The sequence below is a fragment of the Talpa occidentalis genome, unplaced genomic scaffold (genome assembly GCF_014898055.3).
Source record: "Talpa occidentalis isolate TD23 unplaced genomic scaffold, MPIMG_talOcc4v2.1 talOcc4.18, whole genome shotgun sequence".
Lineage (NCBI taxonomy): Eukaryota > Metazoa > Chordata > Mammalia > Eulipotyphla > Talpidae > Talpa > Talpa occidentalis.
In genome coordinates this window covers 309,641-328,811 of record NW_023601851.1, presented here as the reverse complement: position 1 = coordinate 328,811, position 19,171 = coordinate 309,641, and the positions used below count along the sequence as shown (strand labels likewise).

The window sequence follows — 19,171 nt, the reverse complement described above, 5'->3', positions numbered from 1 at the left end:
AGTGGATGCATTCCCCAGTGTGGGGGCACATAGCTTACTATATGCTGCAATGGGAGGACACTGTCCATCATCAGTGACAGTTGTACTCTGCAACCGACAGTGTTAAATATAGAAAAGTGGACAAATCTACAGGTTATTGATTCATATGCTAAAGTAGAAAAGAATATAAAATGTGTCTGTAGCTGGAAATGAAATGTGATGTAACCCTGTTAAGCTTCCGAACCCCTTCGAGGTTACCAGCTGTCTGATATAAGTGCAGCATAAAAACTGAATTCCTATCTGTACTTTATTGTCATTTGGTGATGACAGTTGCCCGAAGCTCGGTCTTTCAGGATTTGTGTGCTGTACAAAGTTTCAGAATGAATAAAAATCCAGGTATGCAACTAAAAGTATTACAGCAAAGCTGCTGCACCACACTATATAGATCCCTTTTTAGAAATAATTGATTTAAAATTGCCGCACTTTCCGTCCAGACCACACATTCTATCCACTGTTATGTGTATACATATAGGTCCGTCCTTTCCTAGGCCAGCCGCCGTGTTTTGTTTGTCCAAATCCGCATCGCAAACCATTGTCCCCGCCTCTTTGCTGTTTAGCACGCCTTGAAACCAGTTCTTTCTTTAAACCGCAACAAAATGTAAGGGGGTTAAGGATCCGTAATGTTGCAGGTGGTGGAAAGGCTTAGAAGATCGAGAAAGCTCCAGTAGTCTATCATTATTTACCCTCTGGTTTTCCCCTCCCCTGTTCCTTGATGCTGTCTCACATTCGCAGACAGAAGCTAGGCTTCAGCTTTTAGCAAGAACGCCTCTGTTCTGAAAGGCTCAGGGCATTCAGACAGAAATAGCTGAGCTTCGAGATGCAGAGCTAGAGTAGGACAGAGGGCCGACCGACATGATTTGAAGGGGGGCGGAGATTCTCAACGCGCTAGGTGGCGCTGGGGCTGGTGGGAGTCTGCGCGGTTGCGATTGTCTCTGACCCGGCCGTTTTTTTTTTTCCTCCCAAGGTCCGCCATATTGCGAGGACCGGCCTCGGTCTGAGCGCAATCTTCCCTGCATCTCGCCCTTTAGGGGCTCTCCTCAGCCCAGCTAGATCCAGCAATTTCAACCAATTAATAAACTTTTACCAAGCGCAGTCCCGCTTCTGCGTCTCCCTCACGGGAGGTCCTTATTTTAGCGATTGGTGGTGGTGGTGTAGCCTGCACTGAGTCTCGGTAAAGAGACTAGCCCCTGAACAACCAGTAAAAAAAAGGTGTAGCCGCTGCTACCTCAGGGGGAGTAGTAACAGGAGCTGAGGCAGGAGAACACGGCATCTGGAGCCTAATTGAAATCAACGGGACCGAGGGAAAAAAGGTAAGGCCGGCCGTTGTGCTGTCGAGCCTGCGGTCGCAGTTTTTTGTTTGTTATTTTAACAAGATTTAGGTAGGACTTTTGTCACCGCCTGCTGCGTATTCTGTTTTGGGGATACAGGTGCCTGTGTTTCTCCCAGATGGCGGACCGCTACTCTGAAAGTGGCTTACGTTTACTCCTCACCCGCGGGACTGGCCAAGGTTTCTACAACCATGTTTTCTAACCGCAAGGGAAAATGGCTGACGGCTCTATCTTTAGTACTGCTCTTCTGCGTTCTCCACAATCTATCGGATCGCTAACCGTTCCAGGTTACACACGGCGCGGCCGCCTTAAACTGACCTTCGCGGTATTTCGTCGTTTAAATTCACACCAAACGCCTTTGCTGACGTGGTGTAATTTGCCCTAAAACTAGGCCGCGGCCTCCTCTGGCTACCAGATCTGGTATCTTAACCTCCCGCGATAGCGTAAGAGCTTGAGCCATCCATTGTTCAACAATGTTTTTCTTTCCATTACTTTACGTCCCCAACTTGTTCAAGATTAACAGGCACTTAAAGATATTTTAGTGGAAAAATAGGTTTCCAACAAGTTTTTACCGAAAAAAATTTTGTCTCTACAGAAATACCAGCCTCTTTGAATTTGATAAGACCACAAGAGTGAAGTGAACCATTAGACTTCACATGAATTAAACAGCGAACGTTCACTTTAGATTTTATGACATTTCATTATAACGTAGTTGAATTTTACACTGTGCCGTTTCACATACAGGGATTTGGATAATTTTCACGTAGTTCTTTGAACTTAATTTGGCTACTTGTAAATGTAGGTTAAATGTGAGTATTGCATGGGCCCTGTCCTTACCGCGGGATCCTGTTATGATGTCCCCCTAACGCTCTTCTGTGGCTTTTAAGTAACACTGGGATAGCCTTATTACCAAAGCTTTTGTGATTTCTACGAAATTATATCCTTAACTTATAAACTGGGTTGGCTAGATAAGTAATTTTCTTCTACTTAAAAAAGACGGTAAACTCCTACATTTTACTTAAACTCAGAATTTAGTGAACTGTCATTTTGGCTTCCTCCTCAGCTTTGGAGGGCAACTTAACGACTTGTTTACAAAGGACTCATTGTTTGTTTTCGCAATTACAAAACTCATTCATGGTGGTTTTAAACATTGGAGCTTTAAGTTTTATTGTTCCACTGTTTCAGGACAATCAAAGCCAGAATACAGTTAGGTTTCTAGCGGTGCCTTAGAAGTTTCACTTAATTTAAAGATGAGATTGTTAGATTATAACTAATCCTTCTTTCTGTATATATTTTTTATGTGAATGTTTAATCTTCATTTAAATGTTTTAGTGCTCCTCTTTCCTTTAGTTGGTTGACATAATAAATCTGATGTTTCTTCTAGAATTCAATGGTATTTCTGGTAGGGGCTAAACAACAGCAAAATTGAATCTAAATCATTACGAGGTAATTTTAGATTTACCTTAAATCATAATGTTGGATGAAAATGATTTTGTAGGCTTTTCTGTTGATTTTTCCTTCTATGTTGTTTGAATATATTTTCCATATTGATACAAATGGTCAAATAAAATTTACTGTGGGTCTTTTTTCTTCTAAACTCATTCATTTTAATATAATTTGATGGTCTGTGAAATATTTAAAATGTAGAGTTTGAAGTTGGATGTTTGTCATAAAATCAACAGTTAGCCTTTTTTTAAGACTTATTTATTTGTGCATACAAGAGCTGGGGTACATGTGGCCAGAGATGGTGGGGGTGAGAGGATTCACCAGAGGCAGTGGGGAGCAGAACAGTTTTTGGACATTTACATCATTTCACTTCTTCCTCTGCAGTCCAGTCCAAGAGTCCCTTCTTCTTTAGCCCTAGGCAATTTCTGAGTATTTTGTGTCTTTTGCTTGGGTGTATCACGTAAATGGAATAACACAATGCGTAGTCTGACATTTCACTGTGGTTTTTTTTTTAGTTCATTCATATTATAATGGAATTCAAATAAGTAGGATCACAAATTTACAAGTCATGGTGTAAACAAATACTTTTTCTGTTGGGCAGATATCTAGGAGCAAAATTAATTACTAATGGGTGTTTGAACATTTTCTCTTACTAGCTTATTGGCTAATTGTCAGTCATCTTTGGAGACAAAGATACTTGGAAATTCCTGTTTCTAAATATATAATTATGATTTACCAGTTTTAAAAATCAGCTATTTTAAATACTGTTATTTTGTTTTTACTTGTTACTCAATATATCCATGGTATTTCCTTTTAATTTCTTTTTTTAATGTATTTATGCATTTAAGAACTGGGATGAGAGGAGTCACCAGAGACAGTGGGGAGCAGAACAGGCAAATCTACGGAAATACGCTGCTGAGGGGAGCAGCAGGCAAGACATTGTGGGTTAGCTCCCTAACTGGACATGGAACTTATGCTCTAATGGCTAGCTGTAGCTTGATAAAGCTTAGACTAACCCCTGTGCCATCAGGGAGATCCTTTTTTTACTTTTGTAATGACAGAAATATAAAAGCTTTATTTTTATGAAGCACTGTATTATTTTTCTACCTATTACTTGTTTTTGTCATGTTTTATTTAAGAAATTTTTGCCTCTCTGAAGATCACAAATATTTACTCATTTTCTCTATAAGTCTTTTATATTTTAAGTACTTAAATTATCTTTGCATTTGGAGTTAAAATATGTGTGTTGTGTGAGTAAAAAATCCAAATTCATTTGCAGGTATATCTCCAATTGTTTCTGAAGAGTTTGTTTGAAATACTATACTTTCTCCCTTGAGTAGTCTTTGTTCAAAATCATTGGACCTCTTAAAAGAGCTTAAAAATAAGAATTTACTTTTGGACCTTAATTCCGTATTCTTGAACTGTAAGTCTGTTTTTATGCTAGCAAGGGGCAAATTAGTTTTTTTTTTAATCTTAATGAGAGTAACACTTAGAATTTTTAAAATTAAAGTAAATAGAAATAACAAAGTTTACTATATGGGCTCTTTTTAAGGGAATATAGTTCAGTGGTATCAAGTACAATCACATTGTGGAGCAATCCATCATGACAGTAGCACTTGTATTAACTTTCAATGCATTTTCACTCTTGAGTTTTATTTCCTAAATTGTGTGTTTCTGTCTTAATCCTTGATGTAACTTTTTTTTTTTTTGCTTCCATTCCTTTAGGAGCTATATCAACAGCCACCTGTTTACATACATAGAATTTTGTATAATACTTAGAAAAAGATTAACGCAGAGTTTTCCCCTCAATTTTGATAACATGTTAGGATCACTTGGGGAACTTTTAAAATAGTGACACTGTTATGTTTTGACACTATGAAAATAAAGTAGGTACCACAGTGGAGAGAAAGGTGATGGGAGAAATGGATGTCAGTTTGATTCTGTGAATGGCATGGGAATTTTGATGGTGGGTGTGGTGAGGGATATGCATTTCTCCTGGTGTGAAAACCAAATAGTATTGTATAACAATGGTAAATCATTAAAACTTTATTTAAAAATGAATTGTAATGCCAATATAAATGTTTGATATTTGTTTGTCACACCTCCCATCCCAACTTGTGTAATCTGAAATATAAACAGAGTGGCCTTTAAAAATGCTCTGTGTAAGATTTTCTAGGTTTTTTGTTCCTAAGCATACATTTGTAAATCTTTCAGATGAATGAAAATATAATTTTTTAAACTCACAGGTGTTTTATTATTTTCCCAACGTGTTAATTATACAAGCACAGTATTAAGTATTTTGTTTGCATTTTTTGTGTAGACACTCTCATGTTCATCATTGAAACTATGACTTCTGACAGGCTCAACTAGTGATGATCCCAGTTTTACCAATTCTTGCCATAATATACAATAAGAAATCACTAGTTTATGTGCTTTTTCATTTTTCAACATTGAAATTTGCTTGATCAGAGTAGGCTTAATTTTGATTTAAATTTTTCATAATTTTTTTTCTTTTTTCCCCTTCTTCCCCCATAATTTTATTTTAAAGATTATTTAAAATATTCTATTTAAGAAGTGGTTTAGTCATATATTTAAACTGCATTGAATAAAATTGTTTGATTTGCTTCCCAATGTATATAAAACATTTAAATAACAGCTTTATTAACATACTATTCCTAAAAGATGCAAAATGGAGACCTTTGTTATCTATCATTTGAGTCATCCTGATGCGAAATTGTGTTATCTCTATTTAAGAATTTGAAGTTTCATGTAATGTTTAAAATTGCATTGTTTCCAGCCTTACCCCAAAAAATTTGTTGACCCACAAAAACATTTAAAATAAAGTTCATTTTTATGGATGTGTTACTGTGGTTGTAGAATTACTGTAATAGAAATAATAGGCGTTTACTTTTTTTTTTCCCTTAGACCAGTGTGCTCAATTCTCTATTCAGAGAAGAGAGAAGAAAGGCCCTTACTAGTATTGAATCTGCTGGCAGTTCTTAATGTGGCACAGGACTCTTCATAGATCAATTTGGTAAATAATATAGAAAATTGAGAGTAATGTACTAATTACTAAGGTTTATTTATAATTTACCATTATATGGGGAAGAAAAAGGCTATTGACTCTTATAACACTTTATATATGTATTGGGTTTGAATTTGTACCACAAACTTCCTGTTTTTACCATTAATTATAAAGTTGTTATGTTGGTATTTTAAGAATTAAGATGTAAAAAAGTATTTCGCTGAGGAAACATATCTAAACTTATTTATATATACATATATATATATATATATATATATATATATATATAATCCTGTGCTTTATTAAACATATAAAAAGCAAGTCTTTGGTGATACAGATCAGATGAAGAAATGTATTAACACCCAGGACTATAACTTTAAGGCATGTGTGCTTCAAATTAAACAATTAACTTTTGGAGTAGTTCTTGTTTATCAGAATTCTAGATCATGATCTCAAAATTGGGGTTTGTCATCGTCTTTTAGAATTCATATTTGCCCTCTCAAGGCAAAAGACACAAGGCAAATACTAATAACAGAGATCTCTTGATTTTCTATTAAAATTGTGGCCATGTGTACTAATTTTATGAACTAGTTATTTTATCAGTATTTGTGAAGACACTGACAACTTTAATTCAGTTTCTAAGTAATTTTTACTAACTCATTCAGATAAGAAAACATCCCTTAAGTTTGTATTTCTAAGAATTGATCCCTTCGCTTTAAAGTTGCATTAATATACTGAGGCCATATTTTCATTAATCTCCCAAGTGATTTTGGGTGGATGGGCAGTTTCACCATAGCCATTATCTATCTTTTAAAACAAAGATAGCCTAATTCTTCATAAATAACAAGTTTTAGCCTGCAGGTTAAGATTGGTACACCCTTTTGATTAAATTTCCTCCAGTGTGCTTTTAGATCAAGGAGGTTTTTAATATGACAGGTCAGATCCTTCTATGATAAAGTATCCCATTTTAACCATTACCAAAACCTGTTAATGTCCTAGGCTAGGGCCATTTTGAAAGGCAAGTGGAGAAGAGTCACATGGTTTCTGCTGCATCTTACTGTGTTTTTAAGACATTTTATTCGTAGACCATGAGATGAAGAGGTAGATCTTATTTTGCACTTTTTCCTTTCCCTCGACACTTATTAGCAATCTGAGATTTAGAATTTATCATACAGAGAGCAGCATTTTCTCTCTGTAGTTTTCTTTTTTAAAAAGATTTGTTTATGCATACACCAACTGGGGTGTAAACCAGAGGTGCGGGGTGTGAGAGGATTGACCAGAGAAAGTGGGGAGCATTAAACAGCTAGGGTAGCAGCAAGCCAGACAAGAGAGGTCTTGGGGGCGGAGGGGTTTAAACTCGCCTTGCAGTGGTATAGTTTTCATTAACCTTACTAATTCTTTTTAAAAAAAAAAGATTTCATTTATTTATACAAGTACTGGGTACAGTCAGAAGCGTGGGAGGGTGAGAGAATTCACCAGAGCCAGAGCGGGGAGCAGAACAGACAAACTGATGAAATACACTGCTGAGGGGAACAGCAGCCATGGTAGGAGAGGTCTACGCGCCATGTGGGACCCTCGCCAGTGACCAGGGATTGAACTGGCACTGCAGAGGCTGCGGGCAGCTTCACAGCCTGGCCCTCAACTGCAGCGCCACCGGGGAGGCCCAGCCTTACTAATTCTAACAAAAAACAAGCTTTTTCAGCCCAATAAGCAATTTAAACGTTTTTCTTAAATAGTTCCTGAAAGTGGCCTTATTAATAATAGGGTGCTAATATTTTCTGTTTATGAAGCAGAGCAGGACAGTAACTCAAGGTGAGCAAAAGGAGTGTCCAGTCTCCCCCACAGCTGGAAGGTTGGCAAAGGCATGCTAATGATCTTGGCACTGGGGCAAAGCTCCAGCCAGCTGCAACATTTCCTCTTTTCCCTCAGTTGTGGCCTTTGAGGTCTAGGTGCCATTTATAGCCTGTCTTTCTTGGTCCTCTGCCTTGGGGCCAGGCAGTATTCCAAGACTAGGTGCTTTTTTGTTTGTTTGTTTAATTCAAGGAGTAGAGTTTGCTCCAGTTTTCAGCCCAGCCTTAAGTCCTTCAGAGCTTTGATTGAATGTCCCATGATATCTGCTACATCAGAAGCCTTCAGTGGCAGAAGCACAGAATAAACAATTCTGCTGTCCTGGGACTTAACCTTCCAGGAACTAGGGTTACACCTTCACAGAACTGTAATAGCTGTCTGAGTAGGACCACTAACTGTGGCCTCTCGACCTGTTAAGTTCAGGTGCAGGCCCAGGTGACTTCTGTTGAAAAGAGATTGAAGTATTGGGGCTCAGTGGGGAGCAGGCATTCTTGAACTCTGGCCAGAGGTAAAAATACAGAGAAGAGGGAAGAGAAAATACCCCACATTCCACCTGGGGTAGACTGCCCAGGGACCCTTGTCCAAGACAGACATCTACAGTTGTGGTTCACAAACCAACAGCTATCAGGGGTTTCAAAGAAAGAAAACGCTTCAAAGCTGAACATAAGATGATGTGAAAGACTCATGTTAAAATAGAAAGCCAACGTAGTTGAATTTTTTTTTTTTAATTAATAAATTTTATTTTTATATTCCCCATACAATTGCAATCCCCCCATTCTGATCCCAATCCCTCCCCTCCCGCCCCCCACCCCCCAAAAAGTGTCTCTGGTTCATAGTTTTTGTTGATTTTGATTTTCACTTTCTTATAGTTATTCATTTTCCTGGTCCCTTATTTAAGTTTTCTAGATTCCTGCTATGAGTGAGACCATCCGGTATTTTTCTTTTTCTTTTTGGCTTATTTCACTGAGCATGATCCCTTCCAGCGTCATCCATGTTGCTGCAAATTGCATGTGTTTATCTTTTTTGAATGCTGAGTAATATTCCATGGTATATATGTACCACATCTTCTTGATCCAGTCATCTATTTTTGGGCATTTGGGCTGTTTCCAAAGCTTAGCTATTGTAAACAGTGCTGCTATAAACATAGGGGTGCAGGTGTTCTTTGGAATTGATGTTTCTGTGTTCTTTGGGTAAATACCTAGGAGTGGAATTGCTGGATCCTGTGGAAGCTCTATGTTTAGTAGGTCAAGAAATCTCCACACAGCTCTCCATAGTGGTTAAATATAGTAATATTTTATTAGTCAATTGTCAAGAGTTGTAGGATACTCCATGTAAGTGGATTTTTTCAGAAAACCAGTTTTTACTTTTAGGTTATGGTTAATATCATCTGAGAGAACTTTGTTTTATGTCCCTTCAGGTGTGTGGGAGGATACAAATATCCTTATTGAGCCCTTGTGCATGTGTAAAGTTGTACACATTGATGTATATCACAATGATGCCAGGAAGCGTTTGGAGATCATATAAGAGAAGTAAATTAAAATACTCCTTTATTGACATTGTACATCCCCTGAGCTGACCATGTTAAAATAGTCTAATTATTATTAGGCTATACTTTTCTTTATGTTCATTTTTTTAAATAAGTGAAAACATTGTTAATGTTTTCTTTTTTCCCTTTTTCTGTGTCATTTGTAATATTTTTCATAAGTGGAGTTTTTGAGACTTTGTAAGTAAATATATCCTTACAAGAAAGACCTTGTAGTGTGTTAGTATAACCATCCCATAAGCATGTTATGACTTAATCTTTCCCATATGGTGTCCTTTCAGATCGTCAACAGTTTTTTGTTATAAATGTGCAGTGATGAACATATTTATGCCCGTGAATATATATGTGAATTGGATGTTAAATCAAAGTTTTTGTTGTAGTATATTTCAATTTAATGTAAGGTTTTCTCATGTTAATTTTGTAATTTAACTTCCTGACATTACTTCCTGTTTTAAAATCATGTGTGCAACCCAAAAACAGTCTTCCTATTTTCCATTTAATTTGGATTTAATTTTATTTAATTTAATTTCCATTTAATTTTCTGGATTCTCTGTGCACATCCTAGGCTTATACCTTTACAAAATTGTTGTTTTCTTTTGGGGAGATTTTCCTTTTCTTGGTTATTGCCAGCTTGTTTGGTTTTTTTTTTTGTTGTTTTTTTTTTTTTAAGGTTTATTTTATTTATGCATGCAAGAACTGGGGTACAGGCGAGAGATGTGGGGCGTGAGAGGATTCACCAGAGACAGAGCAGGGAACAGAACTGGCAGAGTGACTGAAATACACTGCTGAGGGGAGCAGCAGGTGAGCCAGGAGAGGTCTCCTGCGCCATTAGGTTTACTACTCCCTGGCTGGGAAGCAAACTCATGCTGCAGAAGACTGCAGACAGCTTCGTAGATTGCGACTTAACTCCTTGAGCCACCAGGGAGGCCCAATGCCAGTTAGTTTTTATGTTTAGTCACTATTAAGGCTTATAGGATGGTCTCAGTTCTTTTTTAAATCATCATTTGAACATTTAAAGTAATTTCATTGTTTACAATAGTATCTCAACTTAGAGTCATTTTTGCCTTCTCATTTCTGGAGATACTTTTTGGTTGTCTTGATTTAGGGAAAATTGGCATGCACTGATTGGCATCAAATGTTTAGAGATGAAACTGCTAAATATCTTACAATGAAAAGAACCAATCAAAACCCCCTCCTTTACCCACCCAACCCATCAGCAAAAAGCTAGCCAAAGTTATTTTGTCTAAAATATAGCACATACTAAAGCCTGAAGTGTTATTTCATTCTTTGAAGTCATACTTCGCTTACTATACGTGTGTCCCATAGTTTGAGGATTGTAAAGTTGATCACTTGGTCCTGGGGAGAGTGCATGCCAGCTGTCCACAAATGAATACTTTACTTGCTCTGAGGAGATACTGAATTACTCTCACTAGAGAGTTTATTTTAATAAACTAGAAGATTATTTTAAAATCTGCATTGTAAACTAAGTCAGAATTGTATTAGTTAAAAGAGAATCTTGGGAGACTTCTTGGGCTTCCTTTGAGCTACACATGTCTGTAAACAGATTCCTCACCTAATTTCTCTTCCTAGATAGTATTCAGAACTCTGACCATGCAAAGTCCACCAAAATGAAGTTATGTTGACATAGCTCCCAAAGTTTCTTTCCATGTTTTATAGTGTTCTATTGATAATTAATTGAACCTACCTCTGCCTAATGTGAATTCTGTTGTCATTTCCTATTACTGTTCCTTTGTAGTCCTCTACTCTTAATGCTGTTACCTGGAGTATGTTCATCTTTATGTCTGACAGCAATGCCAACTACATATACCATTTTTGATTATCTCCAGTTGATTACCACTTTGATAGCACTTACATTTTCTGCTTTGTCTTTCGTTTTTTGTCTTCTATTGATAGAACTTAATAATTTTTTGTCTTTTTTAGCCTGATTTAGTTTTTTAGCTTAGGTTGAATAATTAAATTTTTACTTATCTTTTTGTGTGATTACATAGAATCTAAAAGTTATTGTTGTTACAAGATAGGGAGAGGGGCACCCAGAACACCCAAACCATCCCATTCTAAATAGGCTATGCCATCCACTGCATCAAGACAAAATATACTCTACTTTGCAATACCTTTATGGAAAGGAACTTTAATACACTTAATATGCAACAGAGAAAAGGGAAAGAGTAAATTTCCAAATCAAGCACCCAGAGTTACCTACCCATCAGCTCATGAGTCGAGCCAAACAGGTTAGACCTAAAACAGGACCACATTCTGTCAGGGAACCTTAGAAAAGGGTCAGAAACAGACATACAAGTATGAGAAGAAAAGAGCAAGAGCAAAATCAAGATAAAAAACTATTTTTGTCACCTCCTCACAGGTCTGTCACCCACATTTGTCTCAACCAGCCCAGGACCAAGAAGCAAATGCAGCTTCTTCACATATCTCTCAACTCCATGTGTTTCCTCCAGGTCTCCTTCTTGCTCCCATCCTACTTCCTTCCTTCCCCCATCTCTTCTCCAGCTTCTCTTCCAGCCTCAACTCTACCTCCCTTGGGTGGGGCAGGGAACCTGGAACTTCCCCTTTCCCTTGGGATTACCCTGTTATGTTATTATAAAATTGAAATTATTCCTACATTAGCATTTGTTAATAAGTGTAATTTTAAGTAAATGAAAAAGGAATTGAACTGAAATTATCAAATGATTAATAGAAAATGAAAAGGTGCTGTTACTTGTTATCCAGGGATTTTTCTAGAATGCCTTTTTTCCCTGAGGGCTGTTGAATTTTTCATTTTCTTATCTATTATCATTTGTTTTCCATAAGTAACACCAAATTATTTTCCTGCTAACAACATGTAAAAGTCTGCTGGTTGCCTCACCAACAGAACAGTATGTTCCTTTTTTATTTTTTTTTTTAAGATTTATTTTTTATTTATGCAGTAGCTGGGTTACAGGCCAGAGGTGCGGGAGGGCAAGAGAATCCACCAGAGAACAGAGTAGGGAGCAGAACAGGCAGACTGACTGAAATACACTGCTGAGGGGAGCAGCAGGCGTGACAGGAGAGGTCTGCTGTGCCATGTGAGAATCTCCCTTGCTGGACTGGAATCGAACATGTGCTGCAGAGGCTGCTGACAGTTTCATAGCACTGTGCTCCGCCATTGGGGAGGCCCTCCTTTTTGTTTTTTTAAAAATCTTATGGTGTATTACAGTTTTAATTTGAAACTTCCTTATTACTTAAACGTCATCTTTGTATACTTAAAGATGTTAAGTATTTTGTGAACTTCATTCCCAATATCCCATTATTCTACTGGTTTGTTTTGGTGACTTCTGAAGACTTTATTAAAAGGAAAGTCACTCTTTTCTAAGATAACTATTGTATATCTAACCAATTAAATTTTTTAATTTAGATTTCTTAACTAGGTCAAAAATGTTAACACATTTTTCTGTGTCGCCAATTTTAGGGGATTTTTTTATGACCTATGGCTTTTGAGACGAGAAAAGAGAACCTGTCCTCCAGATTTATAACCAAATGCTACCCCCTTAACTTGAAAATTTTATATTTTTCTTTTTTCATATACTTATAATTTTAATTCATCTGAAATTCTAATCAGTCAGATAAATAGCCAGTATTATTTTATGCAGTGTCATTGAGACTATCAAGTGTCATACGTTTCCCATTGAGATACATTCTTTACTGTATGCTATGTTATTTTTAATTTTATTTTCAAATATAATTTTTGATTATTTTGTTGACTTATCCATGTTCATGTACCTAACATTCTGTTAATGATAGTAATTGTATAGCAATTTTGATACCTGTGGGAGTTTCTCCCTTGTTACGTTATGTTTTATGAGAATTCTGGATGTTTCATTTTACTATTTGAACTTTAAAATTTGTTTTTTAGTTTTTAAATTCCTGTGAATGTTTTTATTGACAGAATCCTGTCAGTTAAGAGACTTGGAAATAATTCTAGCTCTTCTGCTAACTAGTGAACAAATTATTTAAACTCTCTGATATTACAGAGAGAGACTTGAGTGAAATGATTATTATTTTGTCTTAATTGTAACTTTTGAATTATAATCATTCATTTAATATAAGAGTTACGGAAAGATGCATAGCTTGTATGCACATTTGAGTCTCTAGACCTTGTGATCCAGGGAGGTATTTATTAGTGGTCAATACTATATTAAAATAGAAAAGTAAGAAGTAAAGTAATAGAGCAAAGGCAGAAGATATCTCCAGTTTGAGATTATTTGTATGGTCATTAAAACTATAGGTTTTGGTGAGTCCATTAATTAGGTTAAGGACTTTAAAAGGCGAAATTAGATTTAGGAGTGAAAATGTATATTTAGAGGAAATATAGTAGAATGTAGAAGGGACAGTGGATAATTAGAATGAGGGAATTTTCGGAGATGAGTCTACAAAAAAAGATAAATTTATAAGGATTTAAGTGCTATCTTGAAGGAAAAATATTTTTAAACAGTGAAGTGGGCATTTTCTCATTAATTGCTGTGGTTTGGTAGAGTTGCTACTTTGAGACTTTTTTCTGTCTCACTGGAATACTAAACTTAAAAGTAAGATATATATCACAAAACTTGGCTACTTAAAACACTGAATTTAATTGTTTAGTTTCTGGTGTCAGTAATTGGGAGTGACTTAGCTGGTTCAAGATCTCTTAGTAATGCACTCCGTACCAATTATGAATGGTGGTGATATATCTGAAGGTTGAGTAGGACTTACATATGCACATACATATCATTCACTTAATTGTTTGCAGAAAGATCCAATTTTTTACTATGTGGATGTCTTGGTAGTACTGCTTCATTGTATTAGTGCAATTGTTAGCTATTTTGTTGCTAACTGCTTTATTAAGGATATCCTTGTTAAATTTTAAGGATATTAAACTTGCTAAAAATTAATGGTAACCTGCTAAAGAATACCTTAAAGAGCATTTTAATTTTTTCTCTGAAAGAGTAGAGATATGCAGTGATAAAAGTTTGGTAAATTTTATGTTAATTTTTTTTCTTACAGTAAGGTACTTAGCATAAGTTTACTTTTCACTGTGTTTTTTGAAAAGCAGTTTACAAATTTCTTCTCAAAACCCCTGTAAAACAAAGTTTTGAGACGATCCATGTTACCTCTTGATATTTACCATATTTTAACTAAAATTTCTGTATTTTAAATTATTTACTATTTCATTTGAAAAAAGGTACAAAATCAGCTATATATTAACAAATGACAAGTAACTATTTCCCAAGTAGAAACATGTTTTACATTTTAATAGCTTATTTTCTAGAGCAGTTTTAGTTTGCAGAAAAATCACACAGGATCTCATGATTTTTTTTAATTCAGCAGTACGCGTTGGAATTTTCTTAAATACCTTTCTTTAAAATATATATTTAAGATTTGATAGCTCATTTTCTTTTCATCTCTATTTCATAGGAATATACCAGAGTATGTTCACCTGTTGAGGGACATTTTGGTTGCTTATTGTTGACAAATATAAATAAAACTACCATAAACATTTGTGTGTACATTTTTGTGTAGACATGAATTTTCTTGTAGGTATCTGAGTTGAAATGAAGAATGAATGTGTAAGTTACTTATACACAAATCCCACAAATATCCTGATGAAGAATAAGCATACTGTAAAGGAGAATAGCCTCTTTACCTTTATGTCTTACATAATTTCTTTCAGAAATGTTTTTGAAATTTGTTTGTAAAAGTCTTTTACCTCCTTGGCTAGATTTATTTCTAAAGTATTTTTATGAAATTGTGAATAATTATTTTATTAATTTATGTTTTGGATTGTTCACTTAGTATATAAGGTGCACATAACCTTTTAGGAATTGATGTATTATAATAGTATCTTGGAGCTATTTTCCAAGTTGAAAGATGTTTTGCATTTTAATGGTTTATTTTTATGTCATAATTTAAAATAATTATGGACATTTCTATTTTAACTTTAAAAAATGATTCAGGTCTTTAGTGTTTCTTTCTACATGTAAAATCATGTCATCTCCAACACAGTTATACTACCTACTTTCTGAGTTGGGTGTCCCTTTTTTTTTCCCCTTGCTTGTTTTAATCAAGAAAGTAAATAGATAGATAGATACATAGATACATAGATAGATAGATACCTTCCCCTGCAAAGAATGTAGTATTTTAGTAGGCAGTAAGATGCGATTAGTTCTACCCATAGACTTTTGTATTTTACTACTTATGGTTTAGTCAAATCACTTCTTAAAACATCAGGTTTCAAAAAGAAAAAAATCAGGTTTCTAATTCATGAGAAACACATATTACAATATCTGTTTTAACCATTTACAGTGACTTAACATGAAATACAATGGTCTTGATCCCAGACTGGATTTTCTCACTCTTAACCCATCGTCACAACATACCTATATAGATATTCTTGCATGTAGTTTTAGAGAAATTGTTTGATTTCCAGAGCCATCTATGGAGCAACTTTTTTCAAGACTATCCTGACAAAAGCAGCTCACACAACCTCCTCCCTGCAGCCCAGTTCAGTACACCAAGCCAGTGGGTACAGAAGCCTATGTTTTTGGGGCTGCAGTTTCATCCGGCATGGGACACTATATAAGAGAAACTGGGAATAGACCTGCCTAAACCCAAAACCATGTTGTCAACGTGGTCTTATCAACCATGTTGATAAGAAAAAGGAACTTCTTTCAGGAATTTCCTGGAGAACTGATAGTGATCATTTTCAATAGGAGAGATTAAAGCATACCTATAAGACTAAGAGTATTGGATCCACAAAGTAATTGAGAGGATGAGGTGGTACTTCTGATGTGGGTCATATGCAATGGGAGTAAAGCTCAAGTAAAAGAACTAGTAAAACTTGGAATAAACTCCGTATAGTAATGAATGAAATTGAATTTGCAGCTGATTTTATTTTAGTTATAGGGAGATTTTTAAGTAGTTTTTGTTAGCAGATTAAAAACTGTCAAAAATTTTTAAATCATATGCTTCATATAAAGTTTTTTGAATGAGAATATATGCTAGCAAACAAAAACTGGAGACTGATCTAAAGGTGAAAACCATATGGGAGCTGTATGTTACTAATAAGAATTATGTTTTAAGGGTTTTTCTTTTTAGTGTTTTCTCTCCAACCTATCCTCATAGTATCACTATTACTTTTGAACTTTATATTAGAGTTTCATCTTCTATTAAAGAGTAGCCTACATTTTACTGATATATTCATTTACTGGTGCATTTGTATTTTCATAGTGTTAGACTGCAATTGATAGGCATTTTACAGGTGCTCTGGAAACCACAAATGATAACTAAGAACCTCAGAACTTCTAGCATATATTATAATAAGATTGTAGTTTGTCTTTTAATATTGGGAAAATACAAGTTTACTAATAATAGTTACTTGTCAAATTTAACTTTTCACTTTGATATAGCCATCATTTTGGTTGTGAAGACTGTTGATGCTATCCTACCTTTTAAATAGAAACGATTCATTTTTAAAAAATATTTAAAACAAATATGTCTTTTTCCTCCCCTTTTTAGGTTATGAAATGGTCTCTGCAAGATGGTCTGTACTTGAATTGGAGATTTTTAAGGTCGACATATGCTGGTATTTCATTCCCTATAAGTGGACTATAATTTTTTCTCTTATCATAACTACGTAAACAGGCACAATAGCAAAGATCCATTCTTTGTTGAGTATGACAGCCACAACTCGTGGCTCTCCTGTAGGAGGGACTGACAGCCAGGGCCACGCTCCTGATGGACAGCCTCAGTCCCCCTTCCAACAAAATCAGGTAGGACACTGATGAAAAACCTATTGTTTTCAGGTGCTGAGGATTACTGAGTAATACTTCATGTCCTGAATACTTTATAAAGTAATTATAAAAGCTGTTGTCACATTTAAGTTACATTCAGGAATTAAACATTGAGGCTCTTAGCTGTGGGAAACTTTCCAACTTGTGCGTGCTTATGAATATATGCCTACTTTTTTTGTGTAGATGACTGTTTGAATTATAAACCATCATTTGAATGCAGGGACAGACACATTAAATAAATTGTGAGCATAGATTCAGTTGTTTATGTTTAGAGTCCATCTTTGTACCAGACTGAGGGAGTGGAGTTTAATCAATTTCATTAAATGTCAGAGTTTTGGAAAGTATTGGCTCTGACTTTTTATTCTATTTAAAAGTTCTTTTATTTATTCATTACTTTGCTTTCAATTTGTTGTTGTAATTTCTTGATATGGTAATTAGCTGATTTTTCAGCCTTTATTTTTTCTGTTTCCTAAAACATGCTTTAGATTATAAATTGACAACTATTTTAATTATTTTAAAATTATTTTATTCTACTTTGATGTAAAAATTATTTTAGCAAGAATGGCTAATTTTCACATCATTGGAAATTTTATGGTTAACTTTTTTCCATTGGCTTGTAATCTTAATTTCTCTGTAGAGAATAGACACTTAATGCTATCACTTCTTAGGACTTTGTAAGTTTACCATATTGCTCATTATTTGATTAGTTTTGATTCCATAAACATTGGGGTTGGGGGGTTGTGGAGGGGTGAACTGGATTATGCTTTATGTTCACTTTATTTTTCAGTTATTTCCAATTTGCTCTTGTTTCCAGGTGTTCTAAATACTTTATTGTGTTATCTGTTCATTTTATTACTGGATGAGAGGTCTGTTAATCTCTACCTGGGTTGGTTTCATTTTGTGAAATTTGCTGGATTGTAGCTAGGTATATTTTAAGCCTAAATGATTCTTTCAAATACAACTAATGGTGTTTTGAGTGATTGATCCAATATCTTTATATTGATATTTCTTTGATTTCTTGTAATTCTACCTTGAGTAAAGTCTGCTTCTCACTTGTACCTTTGGGAGAAATGAAGGGTTATTGTTACGAGGGATCTCAGCCTACCTACTACCATTATATATTTACTTACGCCAGATTTTTTCTTTTCTTTAGTGGTATACTTTTAAATTCATAGTATAATTAAACAAAGTACAAAGTTCCTATGTCCTTTGTACCAGGTAAAGGAATTACTTTGGTGATGAGAAACAGTATGGCTACGAGTATCAGCTGAATCTATCTTTCTTACTTCCCCTCTTCCCCATAGAATGCGATGACAGGTTAAAGTTTAGGTTTTTGCCTTGTCTTAGGTTGGCTAAGAGCTTGTAAAATAGTTTCTTTGGAAGTGATATCCTTCTTAACAAAATAGAAAGAACAGAAAGCATTTTTTAAATTGACCACTTTGTTCCTCCTCCTGGAAATGGGAGTTTTCTCTGATCTTCATTATGAGAGCTTGATAGTACTTAGGAATCCGTTTCCACAGTGACTCACTCCAGTCACTGCCAAAAGACCTTAGCTCCTCACCGCAGGGGAGTTCTGCAAAAGACTCCTAAAATGTTATTAAAACATGAGCCTTAACTTTCTGAGATTACTCTGAGAGAAGGAAAAAGGATACGATGACTTTCATGACCTTGCCTCAGAGTTTCACTGCCATTTTCAGTTTGCATAAAGATTTGTAATTAAGATTCATAGCTATATTTTACTAGTAATAGTTACATTACATAACTACTGTCTTCTTAATCTTGACCTGGTTAATCTAGAATGTATTGTCACTATTGCCTAATTTTTAAGATTATTAATCATGTGGGAAATGCTCATAATTTGATCACAAAAAAAAGATTAGCAGTGAGTCCAGTTTTGTTTTATATATATGTATGTATAGATATCAGCACATGAACAATTATATTTATGAGCAGTTAAAAATGCTTAGTTTTTTTTAATATTTTTATGCATACAAGAACTGGGGTACAGGCTGGGGCGGGGGGAGGTTTGAGATGACACACCAGAGACAGAATGGGGATTAGAACAGGCAGATTGACTGAAATACACTGCTGAGGGGATCAGCAGGCGAGACAGGAGAGGTCTGTA

At 35.3% G+C, this 19,171-nt stretch overlaps 1 protein-coding gene across 1 annotated transcript in view; it reads left to right on the top strand.

Moving 5' to 3' along the window:
- Positions 1–963: 963 nt before the first annotated feature.
- LOC119250804 (probable ubiquitin carboxyl-terminal hydrolase FAF-X) overlaps positions 964–19,171 on the top strand; it is a 129,882-nt gene continuing 111,674 nt past the window's right edge. Inside the window, exons 1-3 of the mRNA XM_054697751.1 lie at positions 964–1,349; positions 5,739–5,847; positions 16,772–17,025. Of these exons, the coding sequence (XP_054553726.1) occupies positions 16,930–17,025 (96 nt within the window). The 5' untranslated portion in view covers positions 964–1,349; positions 5,739–5,847; positions 16,772–16,929. The remainder of the gene's footprint in view (positions 1,350–5,738; positions 5,848–16,771; positions 17,026–19,171) is intronic.